Here is a 24,347-nt window from a genome sequence, read left to right as displayed (position 1 = left end):
CTCCCTATCTGTCTCAACCCCACAAGTCGGTATGCAGAAGATTTTGTTCAAAGGCTTTTAATTTTCTCATAGTTCTGTCACTATGGCCCTTTGACTGTGCTTGTCCCAAAAAGGCCCTTTGTTATACATAGTCTGTGTCCATTTGTCAAGGAATCCTGTAAGAATCTACCGGTAACGCCGTCACCAATCATCTGAAACAAAGCCCAATAGCACTACAGAGATCAATCCACTGCAAAGTATGATATGTCGCTTCCTGTGCTTCCTATGCTCGCTTCCTGAAAGAAAATCATGAAAATAAGTCTCAGATTGATCACTCGGTGAGGACTTGCAACAATTTTCTCAAAGAGATCCATCTTCTCCTCTTCACACAGTGTGTGCCTAGCTGCTCCACATAGTTTTGATGAAGCTGGACGCGGCAGAGCACAGTAATAGCTATGTTATGGCTGTAATAATATGTTTCTTTTTGGGGAATAGGATCCCATGACCAAAAAGTTACACAGCCTCTCTCCTCTGCCGACCACGCCCATATTTGGGTTTCTTGTGACCCCCAATTATACCCCCCCCCCCCACCCCCGACTTTGAGAATAGTTCATCAACTTAAAGAGGTGTCTGTGCTTGTGTCACTGCCAAAGAAATGCAAACATCTGCCAGAATCAACCCTAACTCAAACCAGTCTATGCGTTGGAGGCTTGATTCTGTCCCAACCGACAAATGGCAGCCTCTAAGCAACATAGGCAAAAACCCAAAGCTGTGGAAATGTGGAAATTCAATGAAAACATATTTCATATTTTATAGATGGTGGGAACAAAGTTTAGTTAATCTGGTCATGGATGCATGCTAAGATGATGCATTCTTGACATCATCTTATCCCTCAGATTGACCATATCAAGTCATTCATAGTCTCAATATAATACTGAAAGCTGATTTGTTCCATTGTACAGTCCTCAGTAAGCTATAGCAACGTAATTTAATGCTCACATAGCAGACAAGATCAAGATGATTTATTCAGTGTTCTGGTGTAAGCCTGTTGTTATTTTCCATGTAAAGGTCTAATTAGATCCCCACGCCCTAGTTCCTCAGCCTGCCCAGACATTGTGTGGGACTACAAAGGTGTGTCTCACAATCTGAAAACGTGGCTTTGAAAGATTAGCACAACGAGTTCCTCATTGACACACAAGCGTGGGCACAATCCCCCAGTAAGCACCTCGTGTCCGCACAGGTTGCTGGGAATACCTGAAGGTTGTCTCTTCTCGATGCCCCGGAACGTGAAGTCAGGCAGCGTGGGCGAAACAGAACTCCTAGGCCCCTGGCTAGAGATACAGGCCCTGGCAGAGAGGACTGGCAAGGACTCACACTTTCATCAATGTGGCCTCACATATCCAATTATGTAGGAGAGACATGGCACTGATGGAGTTTCCACTGGAGCCGTTATAAGAGAATTGCGTCCACATTGCAATTGCAAAGCCAATGACATGTAAAAGTTTTGTGAAGTATATTATATGCATTCATATATGTAAGCGGTCTTGAAAGCACAGTAGCGACTTTTTTTTGTTGATTGATGGATTTCAATTTACAGTATCTAGTTCTCACAGACATAAGCTCCTATACATAAGAACCATTAAAAGACTCCCAATGTAGGGTTATGGTGTTGTTTTTGTTGTTACTGTTCCTGAGATGATCTGCAAAAGTGCAAAGTACACAAAAACAAGCTACACTACCTGGGACCAAGTATGAAATCTGTAAATTCTTTCCCTTCATTATCTGCCCCCCCACCCTCATTTTATTGCCACCTTAAGTTACTTCCATTTCTTAACATCTGCTGGGAATAATTAACCAAAGGTGTGTGTTTATTGGTTCCTCCATGCAGGGTTGTTTGGATTCCTGGTGAATTCAGGTTTTCAATCTCTTCAGCTTTGTGAATACACATTTAATAGAATCCACACCTTTACATTACTCTGTAGTATCTCCCCATATCTGTGGGCATGTCAACATTAGTGGTGTACAGGGTTAAGTCCCACACAGCTCAGGCACACACAGCACTTTGTGTGTGCCTGAGTGTGCCTTCACCCTGTTGTGTTGTGTGTGAGGATATGATGTTGTGCATGCATGCTGAGTCACACATAAGGGCGTTGGAGGGCCCTTATGCAAGTGCAATGTATGTCTTTGCGCAACCAGTGCGAGCCATACAGTGAGAGTGCGGGGCAGTCCGGTCTGTGATGCAGTGTGCACAAGGGCCAGGGGAAGGGCACAGGAAGGGGGTGTGTCCCCTGCCCTACCCAAAATGTCCTCCCTGTGTGCGGCCACGCAACACCACACTCCCACAACGCACGCGACAGGCCCAGACTCCGTCGCCCGCAGGCACCATTTACTTTGAATGAAACACAAAGAGGAGGAGGGAAAAAAGAAGGAAGGAGAGAAAGAGAGGCTGAGCCGATCCCAAGGAGAGGAAGGGAGAGAGAGAGAGAGAGGAGGAAGAGAAACATAGGGTTTGTGAGGTGCTGACGGACAGAAGCCTGCGTAGAAACGACACCACTGGGAGCTTGTAAATCGGGACAAAAACACAAGGGATTACAGAAGAGAGTGAGGATTGTTTGTCATTGTGTTGGCTCTGAAGACGCATCCCTGAGACACTATGAACACTCAGCAGCAGAGGCAAAGGATGGCTTCCTCTGACAGCGGGGGCAGAGACAGGGTGCTCTCGGATGATGGGTTCTACCTGGGGATGCTGAAAGCGACGGACGGCAGGAAAGGTGACTGGGAAGCTCTCTGAGTCCTCAATTTCAAATTACTTCTGCATATAAACGTAGTGGTTTACAGAACCCAGGTTTGTTTGATTGGCTAAGGTTAGGGTTGGGTATTTAATATTCTTTAACGTTTTGCTGAATATGTGTATACAAATTTGACACATCAGGATATAAACGTGCTGCTGAAGCTGAAACAAGCACAGTGCAAGTTCATGTCATGTCTTGTGCCGATGAGCTCTTTTATACATTTTGTACAACCTCTCACATTTTTTATAGTAAAAAAAGTTTTGCTTTTTGGCATGAAAATAAGATTTGTTTTAAGTAGTAGGGTTGCTCTCCCCGGTGGTTTTGCCAGATGCATTTTAACGAGGATCCACCTCTTTTCTAACACACAGAAAGGTTTTTTTTGGCCCATGTTTTGACCAGAAACCCCAAGGCACTTATTATACACATGTGGGCTGACTCTTGACTCACTCAGATTAAGTGCTTTTTAAAAGTATAAATATGCCATATATATAAATAGTTATTTGGTGTCTTTAAAAGTGCCCAAAAATCTGGAAATACTTTGTATTTTAGTCACTATATGAATAGCCACAGGAGCCGAAACAATAACTGTATGGATATTACAGAATATTGCTAGTTAAAGATATAGGCCTTTATGTTGCTTTAATTTTCATATGTTTGTCCTCACATCATGGTGCCTCTGGGCGCCACGAGTGGCCCAGTGTAATGTGCCAGCTCCTTATCCCGTGTCTTGTTGATCTTTGCTGGTCTTAATCTCGAAGCGGGTGACGCGCTTTGTTGTGGGCACAAACCCTTCACACCTTTCCCAAAACCTGTTTGTGCTTTTTCTGACATTGGATACCCCCCGCCCCTCCCCTCCCAGACAGTGGTTTCAGTACTCAGGGGCTGGTAGTCCACACAGTGACGTGTCCTGACGGTGCAGTAGTAGAGGGAACCTTGGTGTTGGGTAACACATTGTAAAAGGCACACAGATACCTCCAGGTCAAGGTGATATTCCATCGTGGAAACGGCCTTTGGGCGTTGTAAGACGGATTGCGGTCAACGTCACCTACCTAATCAGGGTCCCCGTAGGTTTCCACCCACGAATGGACACAGAGGTCAGAGGTGTGTCATTGAGGGGTTGCCATGGAAACGTGACTCCATAACACAGTTGGTAAAGTCGTTAGTGAATTTCACCTGTGAGAGCAATACTAGTTTGGACCCACGTTGCCTTATTATTTTTATGTTCCCGAGGCTCTCGGGTGTGTGGTTATGAAACATTATGACTGCAGTTACTCTTATAATTTCTGAGATTTGTGACACATGTCAGAGCTTATTATAGCCATCTGGTAACCAAGTCCCAACAATTTATGATAAAACACACATTTCATTGGCCTTCCTGTAATCAGAGCAACTCACACTTTGTGTGTGTGTGTGTGTGCGTGTGCGTGTGCATGTGTGTGTGCCTTTGTGGGTAGCATAGTGGGCAAGTCCAGGTGAATCATTTGCCTGTGGGTGTGTTCCCCCCCTTACAGCAAGGTGGAGATCTCCCTTTTCGCTATGCAGTATTTATTTTGTACATCCATTATAAGGATAACACTGTGTGTGTTATAGAGCAAAATGCCTTACAACCAGAAGTGAACATATTTTAGATAACACCATCTACACTCCTTTCCTAGTAAGCTTCAATACTAGGCTCTGCTAAATCCTCCAGAGTGATCCATGAAGGCAGTGTGAGCATTAGAGATCGAGCGAGAGACATGCCCTTGCACATGAAACATTTCCAGGCAGAGGAAGCATGGTGATGCTGGTGATGAACTGTGACTCACCGGCATGCACTGTCTCGACAACGTCGGTGACTACGCTGTTGATACATCCTGTGTTGTGATACAAAATCGACCCAACCCTTGGTATCTAAGATATTTAAACGGTTTTATGATTATCGGACAGTTGAGTCATAACTGTGCCGTCCATATTTCCATCTCCCAGTGGTTCTATTTCTTAGACCTATAACCTGGAAATGTCAGAGCAAACACCACTTTGTATTTTTCTACTTCCTGGTCTGACACTGGTCTGTCTCTTTTATCTTTGTCTCATGCAGATGAACGGGATCGAGTACAGAAAAAGACCTTCACAAAATGGGTCAACAAGCATCTGATAAAGGTACGGTATTAACTTTGTCTCTGTCTATCTCCTTGTCTAATTCTCTATGTCTCTTTCACACACACACACACACACACACACACACACACACAAACAGTTACACATGACATGTTTTTTCTTTAATTCATGGATATGTGGATTACTTCCGTTTAGTATCCACCCAAGATTCTGAATCAAGGGGCATTCTGAATGCAATTAAATACATACACATGAATACATTTAATTGCAATTCCTTCCGGATCTACACCGATTTCCAGGCCTGCCAAATGGGTGACAAAAATTACCAGATGTTTCCTGACTTATTCCCAACAAGATGTTCAACAACAGGGTGCAAACATTTGAATGCTTTGCGGGTGTTATTATTCAACATTAGAAGATTCATTCTCTACGTGTTTGTTTATTGCAACAAGTTTGGATTAGGTTATATTACATTTTAAAGGAACAGTAGATACGGGTAATAAGTAGTGTGAGTCAGTAGAGAACAGAGTTCTATTGTGTCTGTATTATTGGGTGTATTGTGTTCTGTTGGTAGTTTTTCATTCATCCAACTCCCCTCCCCCCACACAAACAAACACACACACACATGTCATCACACATACGCAAGTAAACACAAGTGCACACACACACACACACACACACACCAAAAACACACACACACACACACACACACACACACACACACACACACACACACACACACACACACACACACACACACACCAAAAACACATTATCCAGTAGGTCCCTAATTGTGTCCCTCTCACTCTCTATCCCATTGTATTAACTGGGAACGGGGGCCCGACCAGAAGTCCAATCTGTTGTCGGCTGCCTGACTGTGTAAACCTTCAACACTACAGATCACCTCTCACCTACCTCACCGCTTCGTTCCCCATAACTTAAGCCTGAAAGCCTCCCCAATTCATCACACTTAAGGCAGGGAGGTACACAGGGTGGGACCTTTTCCTAACAAAAGCCAAACGACTCACTCTGGAGTTACTCATTAGAAATGATGAATTTGCTACCAGCTACACAGGGCCTCCTGTCTGGAAAGCTTTTTTTGTTCAAAAATTCAGATTCTAAGACATGAAAGGCTTGCACGCTACACTATTCTCCATAATAACTGGAAACCAAAGTACCATTAGTTTCCCTTTTTAGAAATGAATGGAACAAGATAGAAAACTGGAGACACAAGTGGCCTGTTTTTCTTTCCATGAATGTCAAGTGGTAACACACTCCTGAATATACAGTCTTTATTTTCCCCTGTTGTCGTTTTTTTTTTGTGTGTGTTTTTTTCCAGTGAATGTGCGAGGGTGAGTCATAGACTCATCTGGACTCGCTTAGCACCATCTTTAAAAAGGAACTTTACGTTGGTCCGGCCTGGGAGCCCCCTCCAGGGCCAACGGTAGCACATGTGCTCCGGAGACCCCCTGAGGGGGTGTGCAGTGGGGTGTGCACTGCTCGCCTCAGTGCGCCCCGGCCCGGAGTTGACGGAAACTCTTCACTTCGCTGGATGAGTTTTATACGCTTTATGAGTCATATAAGTTAGGTTCAACAGTATCCATGTAAATCTGAGAAACCTCCTGATGAAATGGAAACATTTCCTTTATAAACCTTTACTATGTCACGTATTCATCCAACGATAACTCCTGCTTATGGTCATTTGAATTAACATTTGAATCCTGTTTAGGGAAATGTTTGTTAGTAAAAAAGTATGACCAGAAGTGCTTTGTATAAGCCTTTTTACTTAAAACCTGATGGTTTTAAATGAGGCTGAATTACTGAGGTAGCTCAGATTCTAGCTACTCGAGGTTAACGGTCCACTGAGCGCTTTGCTCCGCTTCGTAAATCACCAGGGGGGTTAAAAGTTTGCTGGGCTGCAAAATGGGGGCTGTTTCCCAGAGGAGTCGTTCGGCTTCACGTAAATCACACCAATTCATTATTATTAGATGAAAATGATGGATGGATCAATAAAAGTGTCCACATTCCAGTGTCATAAGAAATATGGCAAACAATTTTAATGGCAAAAAACGTTTGTTTAATAACATGAGGTTGGTGGTTTTAACAGATAATAACATTGTTTGTGACAAATGATGAGTGCATTTGTTTTTGAACCTCAGAGAGGAAGCGATTAAATAGTTGGTTTGGTTCCGAGTGAGCGGTTTGATTGACCATGTCAGTCGTCTGTGGGCTATTACTCTGATCACATAGAGAGATTCTGCTGCAGTCCCTTCAGCATGTTCTAATTTATCCTATGATGATGGATAGAGCATCATTGGCTTCAATATATGAAAACATAGCTCACACAGTGCACGCAAACATGTATATTATCAAATACATTAATTTTCACACTGACAAATGCAAGTGATTTACATCACATAGTCTATGTAAACTATTTATATTCCAAATTGAACGCACCTCGTTAAATATGTAAACAGTGGTCCCTAGTGGCCCTATACAGCTATTTACCCTCCCCTTTCCAGGTCTGCTTCATGTATGAATGCTCTGCAGACAGGAGGGTGGAGTCCTCATGCTTAACAGTAGATAAGTGGATTTCTGTCCATACCAACATCAATCGTGTAACTGTTGTGACTTGCAGCAGAGAATTTCCCTTCATAGTTTCTTCAGTTTCTTTTCCACAAGACACACCTGGAAAAGTGTCAGTGACTCCAGGTCTTCATTTCATGAACAAAACAATATCATATAACAACATAGAACAATATATTTATATAATATAAAATATATAACTTGGTATTTTCAATCATTTAGACAACTTAAATACTAATCACAGTGGATACATTCCCATCCTCTCATGTCTCTAACCTCACCCCCATCTGTTCTTCTGTGTTCTCCATCGCTCACCAGCATTGGAGTGTGGAGGTAGGTTCTTCTTGCACTTGGCCAGCTCTATGACAGACCTTGTACTGTTGCACGGTATCAAAACTCGATGATTGCTTGAACACGCACAATGTCATGCGTCTGAACCAGCAGAGGAGCCTGTCCACTGTTTCACCTTGCATGCACAAAAAAACCCAACATATCCAGTTTTCTCAGGATGATGCAGTGATCACACCCCTTCCCCCACCAAGACTTGTTCAGGTTCCTCAGTTTGCTTGTTTTTGCACTCAAAACCTCCACATATCACTTTTTATTTTTATTTATTTGTATTCTCAATTTTTATTCGAGGGCTATACTTCCACCTGTCAGAGAAGGCAGCTGCGGACTTGTGTTTGGCAGCCTCAGCTACGGTCCAAAAGCCTGCATGCCTAGCTGCTTGCGGCGATGCATTCCTGACCTGTGTGTAGATGGGTACTGGGAGTGTTTTGCTCCATGGACTCCGAAGAGCATAGCAGCCGATACAGAAAGTCATTTTATTTCTAGCGATGCACCAAATGGCTGGCTAACAGAAATAGCCTGTGTGGCATTATCCTGTGTGGTATGTGACAGCATATCTAAAAACTTATTTTTTTACCAAATATGTATTTTGTGAAATCTATTTGCCTCTGCTATTTTTGTTATTGATTATCAATTTAAACTGCACATAAAATGCTGTTATAATAACAGCCCAAATTAAATTGATTAAATTTGTAATGTATTTAAAATGATCAAAAGTAAATTGCATCTCTTTTTAATTCTTCAGTATTTGACCATGTGTCTTCTCCTCCAATTCAGATTCAGCGTCTTAACTATTCCCATGATGGTGCATCGCTAGATAAAATCATGAACTATAAATAGATCATATTGATCCTTTCATGTGACGCCTGTTTGTATGTGACTTGTCCTGTGATAATAATGGTCTTCTTCTCCATGTCTCTGTGCTGTTCTTCCAGTCGCAGCGTCATGTGTCTGACCTCTATGAGGATCTCCGAGATGGACATAACCTGATCTCCCTCCTGGAGGTCCTCTCTGGGGAACACCTGGTGAGTCGCCCCAAACTCCCTGTCGCTCAAGACTCAGTATGGCTAACGGCGTCAAGCACGATTTGTGCTACCAGCACCTTGCCTCCGAGCACAACCCTTGTTGTCATTCTGAGTCATCTGTCACAAGCCAATTATTAATGAGTATCCACAAAGGAGCCAATTAAATACCCAACCTCAGTCAAACACAGGCTTTTACTTCTGATCATACTGCCAATACCTCCCCTTTTTGCCTTGGAGCGATTTTGGAGGAATAACAAACCTGTATGTAACAAACCTGCAGGTTGTAGGTACAAATGTACCTACAACCTGCTTGAATGTATGGTTCAACATACAGAATCACTTTTAATGGTAATCTATTGAAGGCAAAACTGCTAATTTGAAAGTGGAGTCCATAATAACTGTGGTTGGTTTACCTACAAATAGGGGTGTGGAGGGGCCAATAGGCAAATAAACCCAGATGCACCAATCATTGCTACCTTCTGTCCAACTTTGTCCACTTTGAGGACACATAATCATAAGTAATATGTCTTTATTCAAAGTGGAATAGCTGGCTGACATGCTATTGATTTAGATGTTTATGGAAGGCTGCATGTCTCCATGCTGCTCCACCTACTCATGCTCTGCTCACTTTGAGGTCCTAACAGATGAACCCCCATCCCTCTCTCTCTTCCCCTCTCTCTCGTTCTTGCTCGTTTCTGCTCTGACCGTCTGAAGCGTTTCACCTGTCACTCTCTCCATTCTTCCTCTCTTCCTGTTTGCCACTGTTTGCTTTTGAAGAGTTTGACCCACCGCCTGGTTCTCTCTCTCTCTTTCTCTTCTCCCTCATCTTCCTCTTTTCCTGACCCTCTCCACTCTTCCTCACTTCCTGTGTGCTACTGTTTGGCCGTCATCTTCTTTGTGTGCTGAAACTTTCCGTCTGGCCTTTTTGTCCTCTGCTTCCGTTCCTAATCACACTCTCGTTGGGGCTAGCCAAGGGAGAGAGATGTGGGCAGGAGCTTGCGGTTGGTGAGTGAGCATGTTGTTCTCTTAGTCCCCTTCTCCTCCTTCCCCTTCTTCTCCATGGTCTCCTTCTGCTCCATCTGCATTGTTCTACTTGTGGCTGTGCATGATGTTCTCTGGGAGTGGCTTTAATGAATCACTCTTTCACCTCATGGAAAGAGTGTACACACCGTCTATACATATACAGTATGTGGACAGGGCGTAGACAATGTTAGAATAAATATATATACAGTATGTTCCCCTTCAATTATCTATTATCTTTCCTTTGATTGATCTATTACATTTCATTTCATTTGTTTGCGTAATATAATTATAATTATTGTATGATTATATTTATTTTTGAGTTCACCAGCACTTCCCATATTTACTGCCCTTCTGTTGCCTTTTCTAGTTTTACTACATTTTATCTTCATTATTTTTTATTTTGTTCTCCCTATTACTCCAATCCAGCAACGAAGTTCTCGGAAGGCACCACATGATGTGTATGCATATCTAATCTCTTTATTTCCACTCTACAGCCCAGGGAGAAAGGGCGCATGCGTTTCCACAAACTGCAGAATGTACAGATAGCGCTGGATTTCCTGAGACACCGCCAGGTATGAGATTCTTCCTGCTTCGTAACAAAAACAACAACAAAAAGCTGAAAGGCTCTGTCAAAATATGTCTTCAGCGAGAACAATCTGACGTCGCTGTGTGTTTGTGGTGTTTCTCCGTCTCCGTAGGTCAAGCTGGTGAACATCAGGAACGATGACATTGCAGATGGGAACCCCAAGCTGACACTGGGCCTGATCTGGACCATCATCCTCCACTTCCAGGTCTCCTGCTCTGTCAGTGTTACGTTCCATCACCGTGGTAGCCGCCATCCTCTCTCTCTCTCTGGGATCTCCAATCGGGCAGCTGTCACCTCTGATCTTACCATTCCAGACCAATCAAAGGGGACTCATTTTCCACTCCTCTCAAAAGCATTACTTGAATTCTCAATCAAATGTCAATGAAAACCTATCCTGTCGGTGGTGGTTGGTGCTATCATGATTTTTTTTACTACTCACCCCCAATCAAATATTTGTTTAATCTTGAAGGGTTGAGTATCAGAAAATGGCGCTCACTCCCTATTCAACACGGTGAGTCATGTCCGGGCTGAATGCCCTGGGTAGGGCTTCACATGTAGATATTTAGCCTGGCCTAGTGGGAGTGCCCTCTACAGGGCAGGCAACACCCTCAGCAAGCCAATGATTCATTATGTTAAAGTTGAAATCTGGCTCTGGGAGCACAGTGTTTTTACTACCAGGCCCGACACAATCGTAGCCTTCCTGAAACAAAATAGTGGATGCTACAACTATATATCAATGCTAGTAAACCAAAATCATAACATCAACAATAATAATATGTCAAGTGGGTCTTTCTATAGGTAGACCAGGCACTAAGTCTGAACAGAACATTTTGAATAGCTAGATAAATATGAGCTTGGATTAAAGCTTGGCAAAGCCATTCAAAACAGATACAGATAATCAACAAGTGAGCCCATAGAAAGAGATCAGGTGTCCCTCTTCTAAAACGGTTTGGAAGAACATCAGATGTGCAGCTGTTGGTGAGTCATGGCTGCTTTCAGCCCATCACAGAGGAGAGAGAAGGTGTGATACCCGTGGTGAAGAAGGAATCCGATACACTTTATGCTGTAACACACATGCACACAAACACACATGCACATGCGCAGACACATGCACATGTGGACACAGATGCACCACCCTCACAATAGATATTGGATACACCCAGGAAACACCAGGGAGAGATCTAAGGACCAACATACTAACATTTCACACACTTATTTGCAGAATTATCGTCAAATAGTTAGTTGCAATGAGAGGAATAGGATATCCCAATACATTCACACACTCATTTAATTCTTTATTTTACTCAATAATAAATTAAAAGGAGGGGGAATTCCAATAATCACCAATAATTTTGGGGTTTGGTTTTGGTTTCTACTCATGATTAACACATTCAACCTTTTCATTACCAATAAATCGCCATGCACTGTGTGTGCCCCTTACTCTGGTGTTAACCGTTGCTTTGTGTTGCTGTGGGGTCAGATCTCAGACATCCAGGTGAACGGCCAGTCTGAGGACATGACGGCTAAGGAGAAGCTGCTGCTCTGGTCCAAGACGATGACAGAGAACTACCAGGGCATCCGCTGCGACAACTTCACCACCAGCTGGCGGGACGGCAAGCTCTTCAACGCCGTCATCCACAGGCACCAGTAAGTGGACCGGTTCTACTGCAGGGCTTTACAGCATATCCAGATGAGGGGCTGCACAGATATTTTAGCTGCTCACAGGAGGTTACACTGAATTGTTGAACTGATTATGGTCTTTATTGTACATTTTTACAGCACTCATTAAGCATCATGCATGAGCAGCTGATTATTCTCCTGACCTCCCAGCTGTGTGGGTGCTTTTCATAACATTTAACCACGCAAACGTCACGTTTGATTTGACTGGAGAGAAGGAGGGCAGAAGTAGGCCCTTGGCCCGCTACCAATTCTTCAATGATCTTTTGCAAGTAAAAACCTATAACCCATGAATACCTCTTCAGTCCCTACGGCTAAATGCAAGGATGGAATATATATATATATATATATATATATATATTTTTTTTTTTTTATATATAACAGTTGACTGTCATATTCTTTTGATAAACCATTTATGTTTGTGTTGTGTTTTAGGCTTTATTAAATACAAAAAAGTGCCCTAATCCTACTGTGTTAGCTTAGCAGTTCAGCTCAGATCCGTTTACTAAGCAGTTAGTGTTCGGATGCCCTTTTTGTGGGAATTTCGATGCTATCTTTTACCAGAAAACGGGCATAGCTCAGGCATTCGCCCAGGGAGAGTTAATTGTTCAACTAGGCGTGGTTTTTGTAGCCTTTCAAAGAAGGTAAAAGAACGGTTAGCCGCAGGGATGAGTTTCTTTTAAAAGCTTGAGCATGTTACTGCCCCGCTTTGAGAGGTAGACTGAAAAAAGAAAAAATGTGCTTAATGCATGCCAGTAGGGCTGGCCTGGTAGCTGCCTTATTTTCTAATAAAGTACAGTGAGAGAGAGACAGTAGTGAGAGATGGGATCAGCGCACTTGTTGCCCACGACTTGGACAGGGAAGCATCAGTCGTTTTCTACGTGATTTTTTAAATTATACTTCTCGACATGGGTTGCTGAGTTAAACGAAGAAAACAAGGAATTCCTCCAGATGACTGGCTCATGATGATGACGCAGACCTGAGAAAGACCTAATCAATTCGAACCACAACACCTAGCCTCAACAGTTCCACCGTGCGGTGTGTCCACTTCCGCTTAGCCAAGGAAGTGCAGTGCTGTTGCTAGACTCAAGTTCCACGGACGTAGGGACGGACACTCATTGATATACATCCTACATCTAATCATCATGTTTAATCCAAAGAATAAGGAGAAGCATAAGAAGGCGACCCGCTTCAGCCTGCCTGCTGGCAGAGGTGGCAGGTGGAGAAGGCACAGTGACCTGGGATACAGGGTAGTGATGGTGTGTGAGGACATTCCATCAGGGGGGACAGGGGTCTCTGGCTGGAGCTCTCAGGAGACCGGGGCCTCGACCTCTTCCGGGAGGCACCGCATCTCAAGGGGTCGAAGCTGGGGCTCCGCAAGCTGCGATGGGAGGGAGTGGCGCGTTGTCAGCAACGGCGGCGGCAGTTGCAGCAGCCCTCCCTGTGCAGACGGGCAGGTCTGCTGCCACAACGTGCTCTACACGGAGGCCCCGCGTGTCGATGGAGACCGGGCGTTCACCACTACCGGTCGTCGTGTTAAAAAGCATCATGGGTCTGCTCGGATGTTTTATTCAACTAAGTTTTATTCAACTAACTAGCATATTTGTGTACTCTGGGAATATGTTTTCATTATGCAGCCGACTCAACTCTTTTTCTCTGTACAAAGCGTGTCAATATAATTAGTCTTTCAGCGTTTTGTCTTTCTCTGTAATTCTCCCTTTGTACACTTCCTCCTCCCAAATGGGTGAGCGCCGCAGTCAATTGAGCAAATATGTCAGAGTTTGGTTTGTGTAGCGGCTCTATGTGTCAGAAATGCTCACTGGTTGCTTTGCGTGATGCCAGTGCAAGGGAAATGCCCAGAGGAGCCAGCTAGGTTTTTTATGGATTAATAAGGCAGGTGTGCTCTTGCACTGAACATTCTTCTTCCACTCGGTGATGGTGAACTTTGAAGGAACCCAGCGTTTACATCAGGATAACTCAATCCATCTTAAGTAATTGGTTTTGCAGTCTTGCCAAATATTTTATTTTGGAATAATGCTGCCTTATATAACATGTTATCTGTTTCGATAACTTTTTTTATGTTATTGATTGTTTTATCGAACGTAACGTTTTGTTAACAAAATTTCCATTAGCCTAGGTTACGGTTTATTTACTTTGATTTAGGATTACTAGGATTACAGTATTACTATTACGGAAACCTATTGCCACCGGTAAAAACTTGACCACAGGGTCCCACTACTACATGTTCATCTGCTAACGTCGACGCAGACGGTTCAAGCCTACATACTGTTGAATGAAACTTAGAGATGGGGAGGAAATGACCACTCATGAATAAGTGGGCTCTTTCAGGATCTGTGCAACACTCATGATCCGTGCTTGTGTTTCCCAAAGGCCCAGGCTCGTGGACATGGGTAGAGTGTATCGGCAGACCAACCTGGAGAACCTGGAACAGGCCTTCAACGTGGCTGAGAAAGACCTGGGGGTTACGCGCCTGCTGGACCCAGAGGGTAAGAGACCCAAGTCACATCTGCCAATGCCTGACTTATGCAAGAGTTGTAATGGATATTAGGGTTAGCCACGAATATCAAATATTGGCCATGATGCTATGCAGAAGTTGACTTGAGGAATGAAATGCCATATATACTTACCAGTTTGTTTATCACATAGTATCTTGTAGTATAGTATATTCGACAATATTGTATTATCTTATGCAGCTAATGATTATCATAGTCCATTGGAAGATAATACAACAGAAGTGTAGTGTTTTGATATTATTAACAATGTAGTGATGATGTGTGCTAGAGACTCCAACCTTGACTTGATGGTTCCATCATTTCCTTCCCTAGATGTGGATGTTGCTCACCCTGACGAGAAGTCCATCATCACCTACGTATCCTCCCTGTACGACGCCATGCCCCGCATCCCTGAGGCACCGGAAAGCCACGTAAGTAGCCAATGTTCACCGTTCCTCCGAGGGGATAGATGGATAGATAGATATAGATAGATAGATGGATCAATTTGGGTCGATGCCATTCAGATAATTACAGTTAAATTGATGAAATTCAGGCTTGTGGACACAATGTCTTCCAAGACAAGCAAGGACTGGAACTCTGACAGAGGTCCCGAGGATCTCTGATCACAGGACTTCCATTGCACTTAAAGTGCAATTAGTAGCTTGGTCAAATTACGGCAAATTAATCAATCAGCCATAGTGTGTGTTTTTCGTTACCTTCCTTCCTTACCTTCCCACATGATCATCAAACCTTGACAATGATCCCGTCTATTCATTCTCTCTCTCTCTCTCTCTCTCTCTCTCTCTCTCTCTCTCTCTCTCTCTCTCTCTCTCTCTCTCTCTCTCTCTCTCTCTCTCTCTCTTTTCAATAAGCGCTTGGTGCAGCACAACGCCATGCCTGTCAATACCAAATTAAGTTAGCACGGTGTCGGATGGGGCCCTGGGAAACATGGGAAACAGGGTGAAAATAGCCCTCCTGTCCTCCCTGTCCACCAAACTGACTTCCTTGCTGCTCGTTATTTTGTTGCTCCCGTGTCGCTGTGCTTGGTGGAGCAGCTGGAGCTACGCTGGCAGGAGTACTATGAGCTGGTGACCGTGCTGCTGCAGTGGATCCAACACCACATCAACATCTTCGGGGAGAGGAAGTTCCCCGGCAGCTATGAGGAGATCGAGGTGAGCAGCGACCACCGTTTTGGGATGCTCCAGACACTATTGTTCGTATCAGGCTTGAAAGAGTTGTTTACAGTCGTGTCTGCGGTCTCTCCGTGAAGTGCAATACTGTTGAGAGTGGGTGTGTGTGGGCTGAGTGTGGGTGTGGGAATTCATGCCCACTAAAATAATTCAAATACAAAAAACATGAGGCACACAATAGAACCATGTGTAAATAAAAGCATACAACATAACTTTTCCGGAGAAATTAATCTGTTATGCTCTTCATTGTCATAAATTAATAAAGTATCATGTATGAGGAGAGCTGGGTGGGGCAGCTGGCACACAGTGCAGTGTGTGAAACTAACAGCCTGAAGGCCTGATCTATCAACTGTAAACTCTTAACACACACTCGGCTCACACTCCCGGCCAGAGCTGTAGATACAGCTGCGTCACACACACACACACACACACACCCTGTCTGCTCTTGTTAGTCACACAGTTAACTGCTCTGGTGTGTGTGTGTGTGTGTGTGTGTGTGTGTGTGTGTGTGTGTGTGTGTGTGTGTGTGTGTGTGTGTGTGTGTGTGTGTGTGTGTGTGTGTGTGTGTGTGTGTGCGTACGTACGTGTGTTTGTTTTTCTTCGGTTTTCATGAAAGTTGTATTTAATTTTTTCCTGAATAATGCTGTTGTATTTCAATTAATATTTAACTTTAATAGTTATTCAATTCTGTATGTATGTTAAAAAAGAAAACAACAGTAATGCTTTAGGTACCTAGCTATAAAATTACAAAAAATGCATAACATTTTTCTTGGAAAGACATAACTAATTATTTGCATGTTGTTGATGTACTATTATAAGTTACAATGTTATGTTTCCCATTAAGATCCTGTGGCGCCAGTTCTTGAAGTTCAAAGAGACAGAACTGCCTGCAAAAGAATTAGACAAGAACCGCTCAAACCAGATCTATCAAACCTTTGAGGCAAGTCATCCCTATCTCTACTCTTCTCTATTCCATTAGTGCATGGTATTAGCCTCTACGTTTCTCTATTATATTATAGTGTATTGTACTCAACTCTATATTATCTATTATAATATATTGTGGTCTACTCTACTATATTTTATCATAGTTTATTGTAGAGTAGACTGCGACTGATTTTTAAAATCATATTCTACTATACTCTAGTCCCTATTCCATTATCAACTCTATTCTCTACTTTATTTCTCTACTCTAGGAATGATATGCTTTATTCTATACCCTCTTCTATATTACCCAACTCTGCTCTACTATCTGCTCTATTCTCTACTCTATTCTCTAATCATTCCTCTGCTCTTTTCTCTACTCTATTCTTTAGTCATTCCTCTGCTCTATTCTCCACTCTATTCTCTACTCTATTCTCTAGTCATTCCTCTGCTCTATTCTCTACTCTATTCTCTAGTCATTCCTCTGCTCTATTCTCCACTCTATTCTGTACTATGATGTGTAATGGTGTCCCATCTGCCTACAGAGCGCGGTGCGTGCGGGCCAGGTGAAGGTGCCCCCAGGCTACCACCCCATCGACGTGGAGAAGGAATGGGGACGCCTGCACTCTGCCTGCCTGGATAGAGAAAAGCTCCTCAGAATAGAGTTTGAGAGGTGAGCTCAAAGCTGCTGTCAGTATGACATGGGCGCTGTAAAGAGAGAGTAGAAGAGAGCAAGATTAAGAAAATAAACAACACTCTGCTCCCTCCCTCCCTCCCTCTGCCGTTAAGAAGTAACAAGGCCATCATTAATTTAGATTAAACTGTATTTATCATCTCCATTGATTAGTGGAGAATTAATTCTCAAAAGGAAAAGAAAATTGATCGGGAAACAACACTATCTAAACACTGTTGATTTAAAGGGTTTGGAGGACACAAATGCAACACACACACATGCACGCCAGAACACACCCACACTCACACACACACACACACACACACACACACACACACACACACACACACACACACACACACACACACACACACGCAAACACACACACACACACACACACACACACACACACACACACACACACACACACAGCTGCCTATATGAAGACAATAGATGTTTTTTAAATGTCATTCTGAGTGGTCAGAAAATAAATTGTATTTTAGGTTAAACCCTAATAGGATCTGAAAGCACAATAAAGTAATACATCTAGTTTTTATTTGCGGGCCATGGTAAATGTCCAGCTCTATTTCAGTGATAGTTTGTCATGCCTGGGAGGGGGCTGGTCCTTCTGTCACAAGACCGTCTGCTCAACACTCTGAGTGGACTCCCTCATGTCTCTGAAATGTGGCTGAACTCTTAACACTTGACGTGGACATTTGTCTCCATTTGGATAAAATATCCCCGCTGTGAAATATGGATTTTTGTTTGGATCTGAGTTTGTTATTTTGAACCGATGGTCACTGGTCCCATGGCCTTTTTGACGGTCATAGGTTACACTACCTGCTCCGTCACAGACCTCATCCGAGAGAGGCTTTTGTTTAGTGCTGCGTGTTTCTCGTATCCTGTTTTTTCATAGAAATGTCTGTGTGTTTCAAGTTCAGGTTGGTTGACTTAGTTTAAACAAAACACAAAACAATCAACCGCATAGTGACTGACTCTCTGCATTTACAGATGTTGCTAGCGTCATACCTTAGGGATGTTGAAGTGTCTTCACCAAACAAGTGTGGTCATCGTTCTCCTTGTCAATCGTTTTGTTCCCCACCCCCAGACTGGAGAGGCTCCAGAGGATCGTCACTAAGGTCCAGATGGAGTCGGGCTCCTGTGAGGAGCAGCTCAACCAGCTGGATAGCCAGATGCAGACAGTGAGTCGCACACAGACCCCAGGCCCAGACAGACCCCTATCCCAGACAGGTCACCATCCTGGGAGAACACAAGGACTCTGTTCTCTCTCTCCCTCTGTTTCTATTCATCCAGGGTTACTAGTCAGCAATCCCTTTGTCAACTCACATGGCTTTTTTTAATTTTCCACCATGAGCTACGGCGTACGATATTTCATCCTATTAAAGAACGGGTTGAGTCTGGATAATTTTACTCCTTCCTTTTTTTTATGTCTGGTAAATGTTCCTATAGTAACATGAAATGGCTCTCTATTGGGCATTTTGTACGGTCTCTGAGGTGAAGAGTCTGTATTTCATTAGCTGCGGTTCACTGTTGTTGCTTAGTGACTCTCCTGTGTCTAATGAATGGAGAAACTCAATATCTATCTGTGTTGTGACCCGCAGGACCTCCGTCTGCTGAATTCAGGGAAACCAGCCCGCTACACAGCAGAGGTGGAGCGGGACCTGGATAAGGCTGACGGCATGATTCGCCTGCTCTTCAACGACGTGCAGTTCCTGAAGGATGGGCGCCACCTGCAGTCTGAGCAGATATATCGCAGGTCAGTGAAAAGCAAAGGTTTTTCTTCATTATTTTTTACATTTGTACAATGAGATGTTAATACTAGGGTAGGTCATTTATTTTAGAAGCATTTATAGTCCTATTTTTTTTAATTCTCTTTACGTCCCGACAGCAGTCAATAAATCAAATGCAATGCAAAATGTTATGAAATGTGAATCTGTTGCTGTTGCTGGACAGTAATAAGCTAATCTATCATTTAATTTGGCTTGAGTAAAATTATTCAATGGACTCCTTGTTTGTCTACCTTTTTTGTTGGCTAGCAGCTTTAACCAGCTGCTTTCAATTAATGGAGGAGTTCCACATGCGTGCAGAGCAAAACAATAACCCATTATTGATGTTCCCATTCCTGCAGGGTCTACCGCCTCCATGAGCGCCTGGTGAACCTGCGCACTGATCACAACCTGCGTCAGAAGACCACCGTGACCACCATCCAACAAACAGCCCAGGTTAGCCAGTCCCCCAAGGGGCGACCGGAGCTGGACGGTGTCACGCTGCGCTACGCCCAGGACCTCCTGGCCTGGGTGGAGGAGAACCAGCGCCGCATCAACGAGTCTGAGTGGGGGTCAGACCTGCCCACCGTGGAGTCCAACCTGGGCAGCCACCGGGGTCTGCACCAGAGCGTTGAGGACTTCCGGGCCAAGATCGAAAGGGCCAAGACTGATGAGGTACGTACCAGGGTGAAGACTCACTGGTTTTGCCTCATCTAATGTGCTTTGGCGACATTTTGGAAGATTTCATGGGGTTAATTTGTAACAATTTGGGAAATAATTTTTTCGATGTTACATGATAGACCGATATTCAACAAAATAATTTCTCGATCACTTGCTTTGTTACTGTCACTTTGTTATTTTCTCTGTAAGTCTAGTAAAAATGTACTCTCTTTAGGGACAGCTGTCTCCTGTTAGCAAGGGAGCGTACAGAGATTACCTGGGTAAACTGGAGCTTCAGTATGCCAAACTACTGGTAAATATACTCATCATATATAATCATATATAATGTATGCTACATTGTATACTATTTCTATACTACAGTTTATATTTGCCGTGTTTCACTCATGATTTGCTGCCTATTTCAGAACTCCTCCAAGTCCCGCCTGAGGAACCTGGAGTCTCTCAACGGCTTTGTCAGCGCCGCCACTAAAGAGCTGATGTGGCTCAATGACAAAGAGGAGGAGGAAGTCAACTTTGACTGGAGCGACAGAAACTCCAACATGACCGCCAAGAAGGACAATTACTCGGTGGGTGGACCTGGCACAGTCCCTGTTCGGCAGTTTGCTTCACAGAGTTCAAAACGGATCCTATACTTTATGGTAGTGGTCCCTAACAATTTTTAGCTTTGAAATTGTTTGATCATTGTAAAATCAAACATCTTATTTGCAGCCTCAAATGCATTTCAGGTAACCTCACGCGTGATCCTCAAGGCTGGAAAACACTGCATTAAGAGAAACCTTAAACTCTTGACTGAACCACCTCACGGACCAGTGAATCGAGAGAATTGGAATGAGAAGGAATAAGTGAATGTAACGCATTGTGAACGCGGGTCTCTTCTGTCGTCTTCAGGGTCTGATGCGGGAGCTGGAGCTGAGGGAGAAGAAGATCAACGACATCCAGACCACCGGGGACAAACTGATCAGGGAGGGACACCCGGGCAAGAAGACGGTGGAGGTAAACACAACACCATCAACAATACCGCCAAACACATAGTGTATATCATCTTATGCAACACACACACATCCTTCTATTCAAAGTAATTGAGTGCTTAAATAACTTTGTAACTGCAAGAAAAAAAGGTTATCATGAATTATCATATGATCATCATTTGATTCCGAACTAATGTCCATTAGGTGTAGTCCCTACCTCATTATAAAACGGATATATTAACACCACTTACTGGGACCAGTTGTTCAACCCATCTCCTGTGATTTCCCCCCCGTCCCTGTCTCTGCATCCTCCAGGCCTTCACAGCTGCCCTGCAGACTCAGTGGAGCTGGATCCTACAGCTGTGCTGCTGCATCGAGGCTCATCTCAAAGAGAACACTGCCTACTACCAGGTATGCGCATCCCTATTGTAAACTTGCGTCATCCAGCCCCTCGGTTTCCAATGGAGCCATTGTGCGTTTTGTCTGAAGTGCGTCCGTCCACTTTATCATTTGGCTAAGACAAGGAGCTGTAAAAATAATCGGAAGGTGCTCCACACATACCAGACACGGTTGCATCCGGTGGCTCCTTCCAAACACGAAAAATCACAGAGCTTCAGTTCTCGATGGTGAACGCACCGCGTTCACGCAGCAATGATGACGATAAGGCGGTTTGTGGCGCTCCCTGCAGGTCATGCAAGAACCGCAGGTTGATGTGCCGCTGACAGCGATGCAACAACTGTATATTCAGAAGTCCGCAGAATGTTAACAAAGATGTTTTTCTGTCCCTCCCTTAGTTCTTTGCCGATGTGAAGGAGTCTCAGGAGCAGATGAGGAAGATGCAGGAGAACATGAAGAAGAAGTACAGCTGCGACCGCGCCACCACCGCCACGCGCCTGGAAGACCTTCTGCAGGACGCTGCGGTAGGCTGGCTCACTGCTCCTAGGCTGTTCATGATAATACTAGTTTAATATTATATTCATTAAAAAGCTCTAGGAAGTCACCTTACAATTAACTTTACAAAGGCAATAAAATAAAGTAATTAACAAACAAATATCAGTAAATACATACATTAAAACATTACAAAGTAAATCCAGTACCAGTAAGAGGGTTCAACATTAAAACTGTTGTTGTTTCTTCAAAAGGAGGAGAAGGAGCAGCTGAATGAGGTCAAGACCAACGTGAGCAGCCTGAACAAGAGGGCTCGCACCGTCATCCAGCTGAAACCTCGCAACCCCACCACCGCTATCAAAGGAAAGCTACCCATCCTGGCCATCTGCGACTTCAAGCAGGCTGAGGTTAGTTTTCCCAATATCGATATTCACCAGTCTAGTCTAAACCTAACCAACATCCAAGGACCATCCAAAAGGTTCCTGCAGGCTTGTTTAGCCAAGACACCACTGGTGGTCTGACTAGGTTCCCTCTGTGACCTGATGTTTGCAGATCACAGTCCATAAGGGAGATGAGTGTGCTCTGCTCAACAACTCTGCACCTTTCAAGTGGAAGGTCCTCAACCACTCGGGCAACGAGGCCGTAGTGCCCTCCGTGTGCTTCATGGTTCCGCCAGTCAACAAGGATGCTATGGACAGTGTGGCTAGGTAAGGAAACACAATTATACTCCATACTGTACTGTACTATACTAAACCATACAGTGTTTGTAGTCGTTCAGATGCTGCAGATTTCTATATTTGTTGCAAGATGAGATGAGAAAAACTGTGTTTCTCTGCAGCCTGACATACAGGACAGAAAGTGAATATATATGAAAAAATATATACATAAGAATATCCAAAGAAATAAGAAATTAAAAGTAAAGGAAGTACATGTAATCATTATTAAGTGGTTATGTTAAACACTGAGCTATATCTATGAATGATACACTCATGGAACTCTCTTTTCCTAACGTCCTCTTCTCTTGCTCAGTCTGGACACAGGCCACCAGCAGATGGTGACCATATGGCAGCAGCTGCACATCGACATGAAGGGTCTGCTGTCATGGCAGTACCTGATGAAGGACATCACACTGATCCGCTCCTGGAACATCACCATGGTCAGTCCACTATTAACAGTTATGATATCAGCGTTAACCTTGTGGTATTGTTAAAAATTGGATAAATCTATAAGCTATTGTTAACATCATAACCAAGTAAATTTTGGACTTTGGCCTGAAAGTTCAAATCATCAAATATTTGTTGTGCTTCGATTCAAAATGAAGTACTACTTTAAGCTGTAATAAAACGTCATGGCAGGCAGTTTATAACGTCCTATAACCTAACCTCGCCCTTTCTCCCACAGTTCAAGAGCATGAAGCAAGACGAGTACCGGCTGATGATCCGGAACCTGCAGCTCCACTACCAGGACTTCATCCGCGACAGCCAGGACTCCAAGCAGTTTGGAGCCGACGACCGGCTGCAGGTGGAGGGGGAGTACAACAAGACCACTCAGTACTTTGACAACCTGCTCAACTCCATGGAGAAAGGTGAGTGCACCACACCTGCAAATACGGAGCCGCTTATCTGTACCTTTACCTGCGTTAGGGACTCAAACAGAGATATACTGTAGCTGGTGTATGAAACCTTGAGTGTAATTGTCCGTTCGCCTTTTTTAGGGTCAGTGGTTTTTAAACCCAAAGGTGAGTGACGTTCAAGCTGAACAATGGCCATTTTCTTTAAGCCTGGCTCAGCGAGCATGTGTATGGCCTAAGCTTTTGAACCACAAATGGGATGTTTTTTGAAAATGCGTCTTTTCTTTGTGTTGCTTATTCCACACAGTAAGTGATGTTATTCACGCCCACGTTTAAGCTTCATCTGGCTCACAAGGATTCTGGATGACTGCATGTGTTCTTCGATTGTTTGGTTCACGGTTTAGAGTTGTCAAAGCTACGTTTTATTTTGCCATGCACATAGGCAAAAGAGTGAATCACTGAATAACTTCTTGCTTTAAATGATTTGTTACCAATTGCTTTGAATGTCTTTTTAACTGTGTGTTGCTGCCATAGCACACAAATCACTGAATATAAGCTTTGAAGAGATAGTGAATAGATATTGCAACCAAACACTGTTTTGTGCTTGCTTGCTATACGTATGTTTAAGGTCTTTAGCAGACATTCACCCTAATTCACACACACAAACTAAACATGCAACACTATGATCCACAATCTCATATCCACATGCCACTTCACGATTGCGATTCCTGCAATGATCACGCCTTCAACCCCGTTTCCTGTCTCTTCTGTTCCTTCACCCAAACCCCATGCAACCTCACAGGTGAGCAGAATGAGTCTGTGTGCAAGTCGTACACCTCCCAGCTGAAGGACCTGCGTGTGCGTATCGAGGACTGTGAGACACACACGGTCAACCGCATCCGTAGGCCCCTGGGAGAGGAGCCCCTGAGGGAATGCATTCTCAAAACCACGGAGCAGAAGGTACAGTGCTGAGGCCTCTGACGCACCATGTTCTGTACATAGTCTTCTACAGTGTGCTTTGCTCTCCGTCACATCGGTTGTTT

The 24,347-nt window shown here is 43.8% G+C and overlaps 1 protein-coding gene across 3 annotated transcripts in view; it reads left to right on the top strand.

Moving 5' to 3' along the window:
• The window catches only part of LOC311352105 (plectin-like), a 113,280-nt gene that overhangs the window by 71,209 nt on the left and 17,724 nt on the right, over nucleotides 1-24,347 (top strand). For 2 of the 3 annotated variants that reach the window (XM_084472310.1, XM_084472308.1), the window contains 24 exons: nucleotides 4,849-4,910; nucleotides 8,738-8,827; nucleotides 10,345-10,422; nucleotides 10,549-10,641; nucleotides 11,917-12,083; nucleotides 14,505-14,620; nucleotides 14,960-15,057; nucleotides 15,682-15,798; nucleotides 16,661-16,756; nucleotides 17,283-17,410; nucleotides 18,519-18,612; nucleotides 19,033-19,187; nucleotides 19,560-19,872; nucleotides 20,093-20,170; nucleotides 20,283-20,444; nucleotides 20,767-20,871; nucleotides 21,162-21,257; nucleotides 21,641-21,766; nucleotides 21,989-22,141; nucleotides 22,287-22,441; nucleotides 22,764-22,890; nucleotides 23,136-23,319; nucleotides 23,449-23,472; nucleotides 24,107-24,264. In XM_084472310.1, coding sequence (XP_084328436.1) covers nucleotides 4,849-4,910; nucleotides 8,738-8,827; nucleotides 10,345-10,422; nucleotides 10,549-10,641; nucleotides 11,917-12,083; nucleotides 14,505-14,620; nucleotides 14,960-15,057; nucleotides 15,682-15,798; nucleotides 16,661-16,756; nucleotides 17,283-17,410; nucleotides 18,519-18,612; nucleotides 19,033-19,187; nucleotides 19,560-19,872; nucleotides 20,093-20,170; nucleotides 20,283-20,444; nucleotides 20,767-20,871; nucleotides 21,162-21,257; nucleotides 21,641-21,766; nucleotides 21,989-22,141; nucleotides 22,287-22,441; nucleotides 22,764-22,890; nucleotides 23,136-23,319; nucleotides 23,449-23,472; nucleotides 24,107-24,264 — 2,975 coding nt within the window. Of the gene's footprint in view, nucleotides 1-4,848; nucleotides 4,911-8,737; nucleotides 8,828-10,344; nucleotides 10,423-10,548; nucleotides 10,654-11,916; nucleotides 12,084-14,504; nucleotides 14,621-14,959; nucleotides 15,058-15,681; nucleotides 15,799-16,660; nucleotides 16,757-17,282; nucleotides 17,411-18,518; nucleotides 18,613-19,032; nucleotides 19,188-19,559; nucleotides 19,873-20,092; nucleotides 20,171-20,282; nucleotides 20,445-20,766; nucleotides 20,872-21,161; nucleotides 21,258-21,640; nucleotides 21,767-21,988; nucleotides 22,142-22,286; nucleotides 22,442-22,763; nucleotides 22,891-23,135; nucleotides 23,320-23,448; nucleotides 23,473-24,106; nucleotides 24,265-24,347 lie in introns of all 3 variants that reach the window. The other variant, XM_084472309.1, reaches the window with a different exon arrangement.

Source organism: Micromesistius poutassou (genome assembly GCF_964030765.1).
Source record: "Micromesistius poutassou genome assembly, chromosome: 8".
Classification (NCBI taxonomy): Eukaryota; Metazoa; Chordata; class Actinopteri; order Gadiformes; family Gadidae; genus Micromesistius; species Micromesistius poutassou.
The sequence above is the reverse complement of the archived record's forward strand: the minus strand, read 5'-3'. Positions and strand labels throughout refer to the sequence as shown.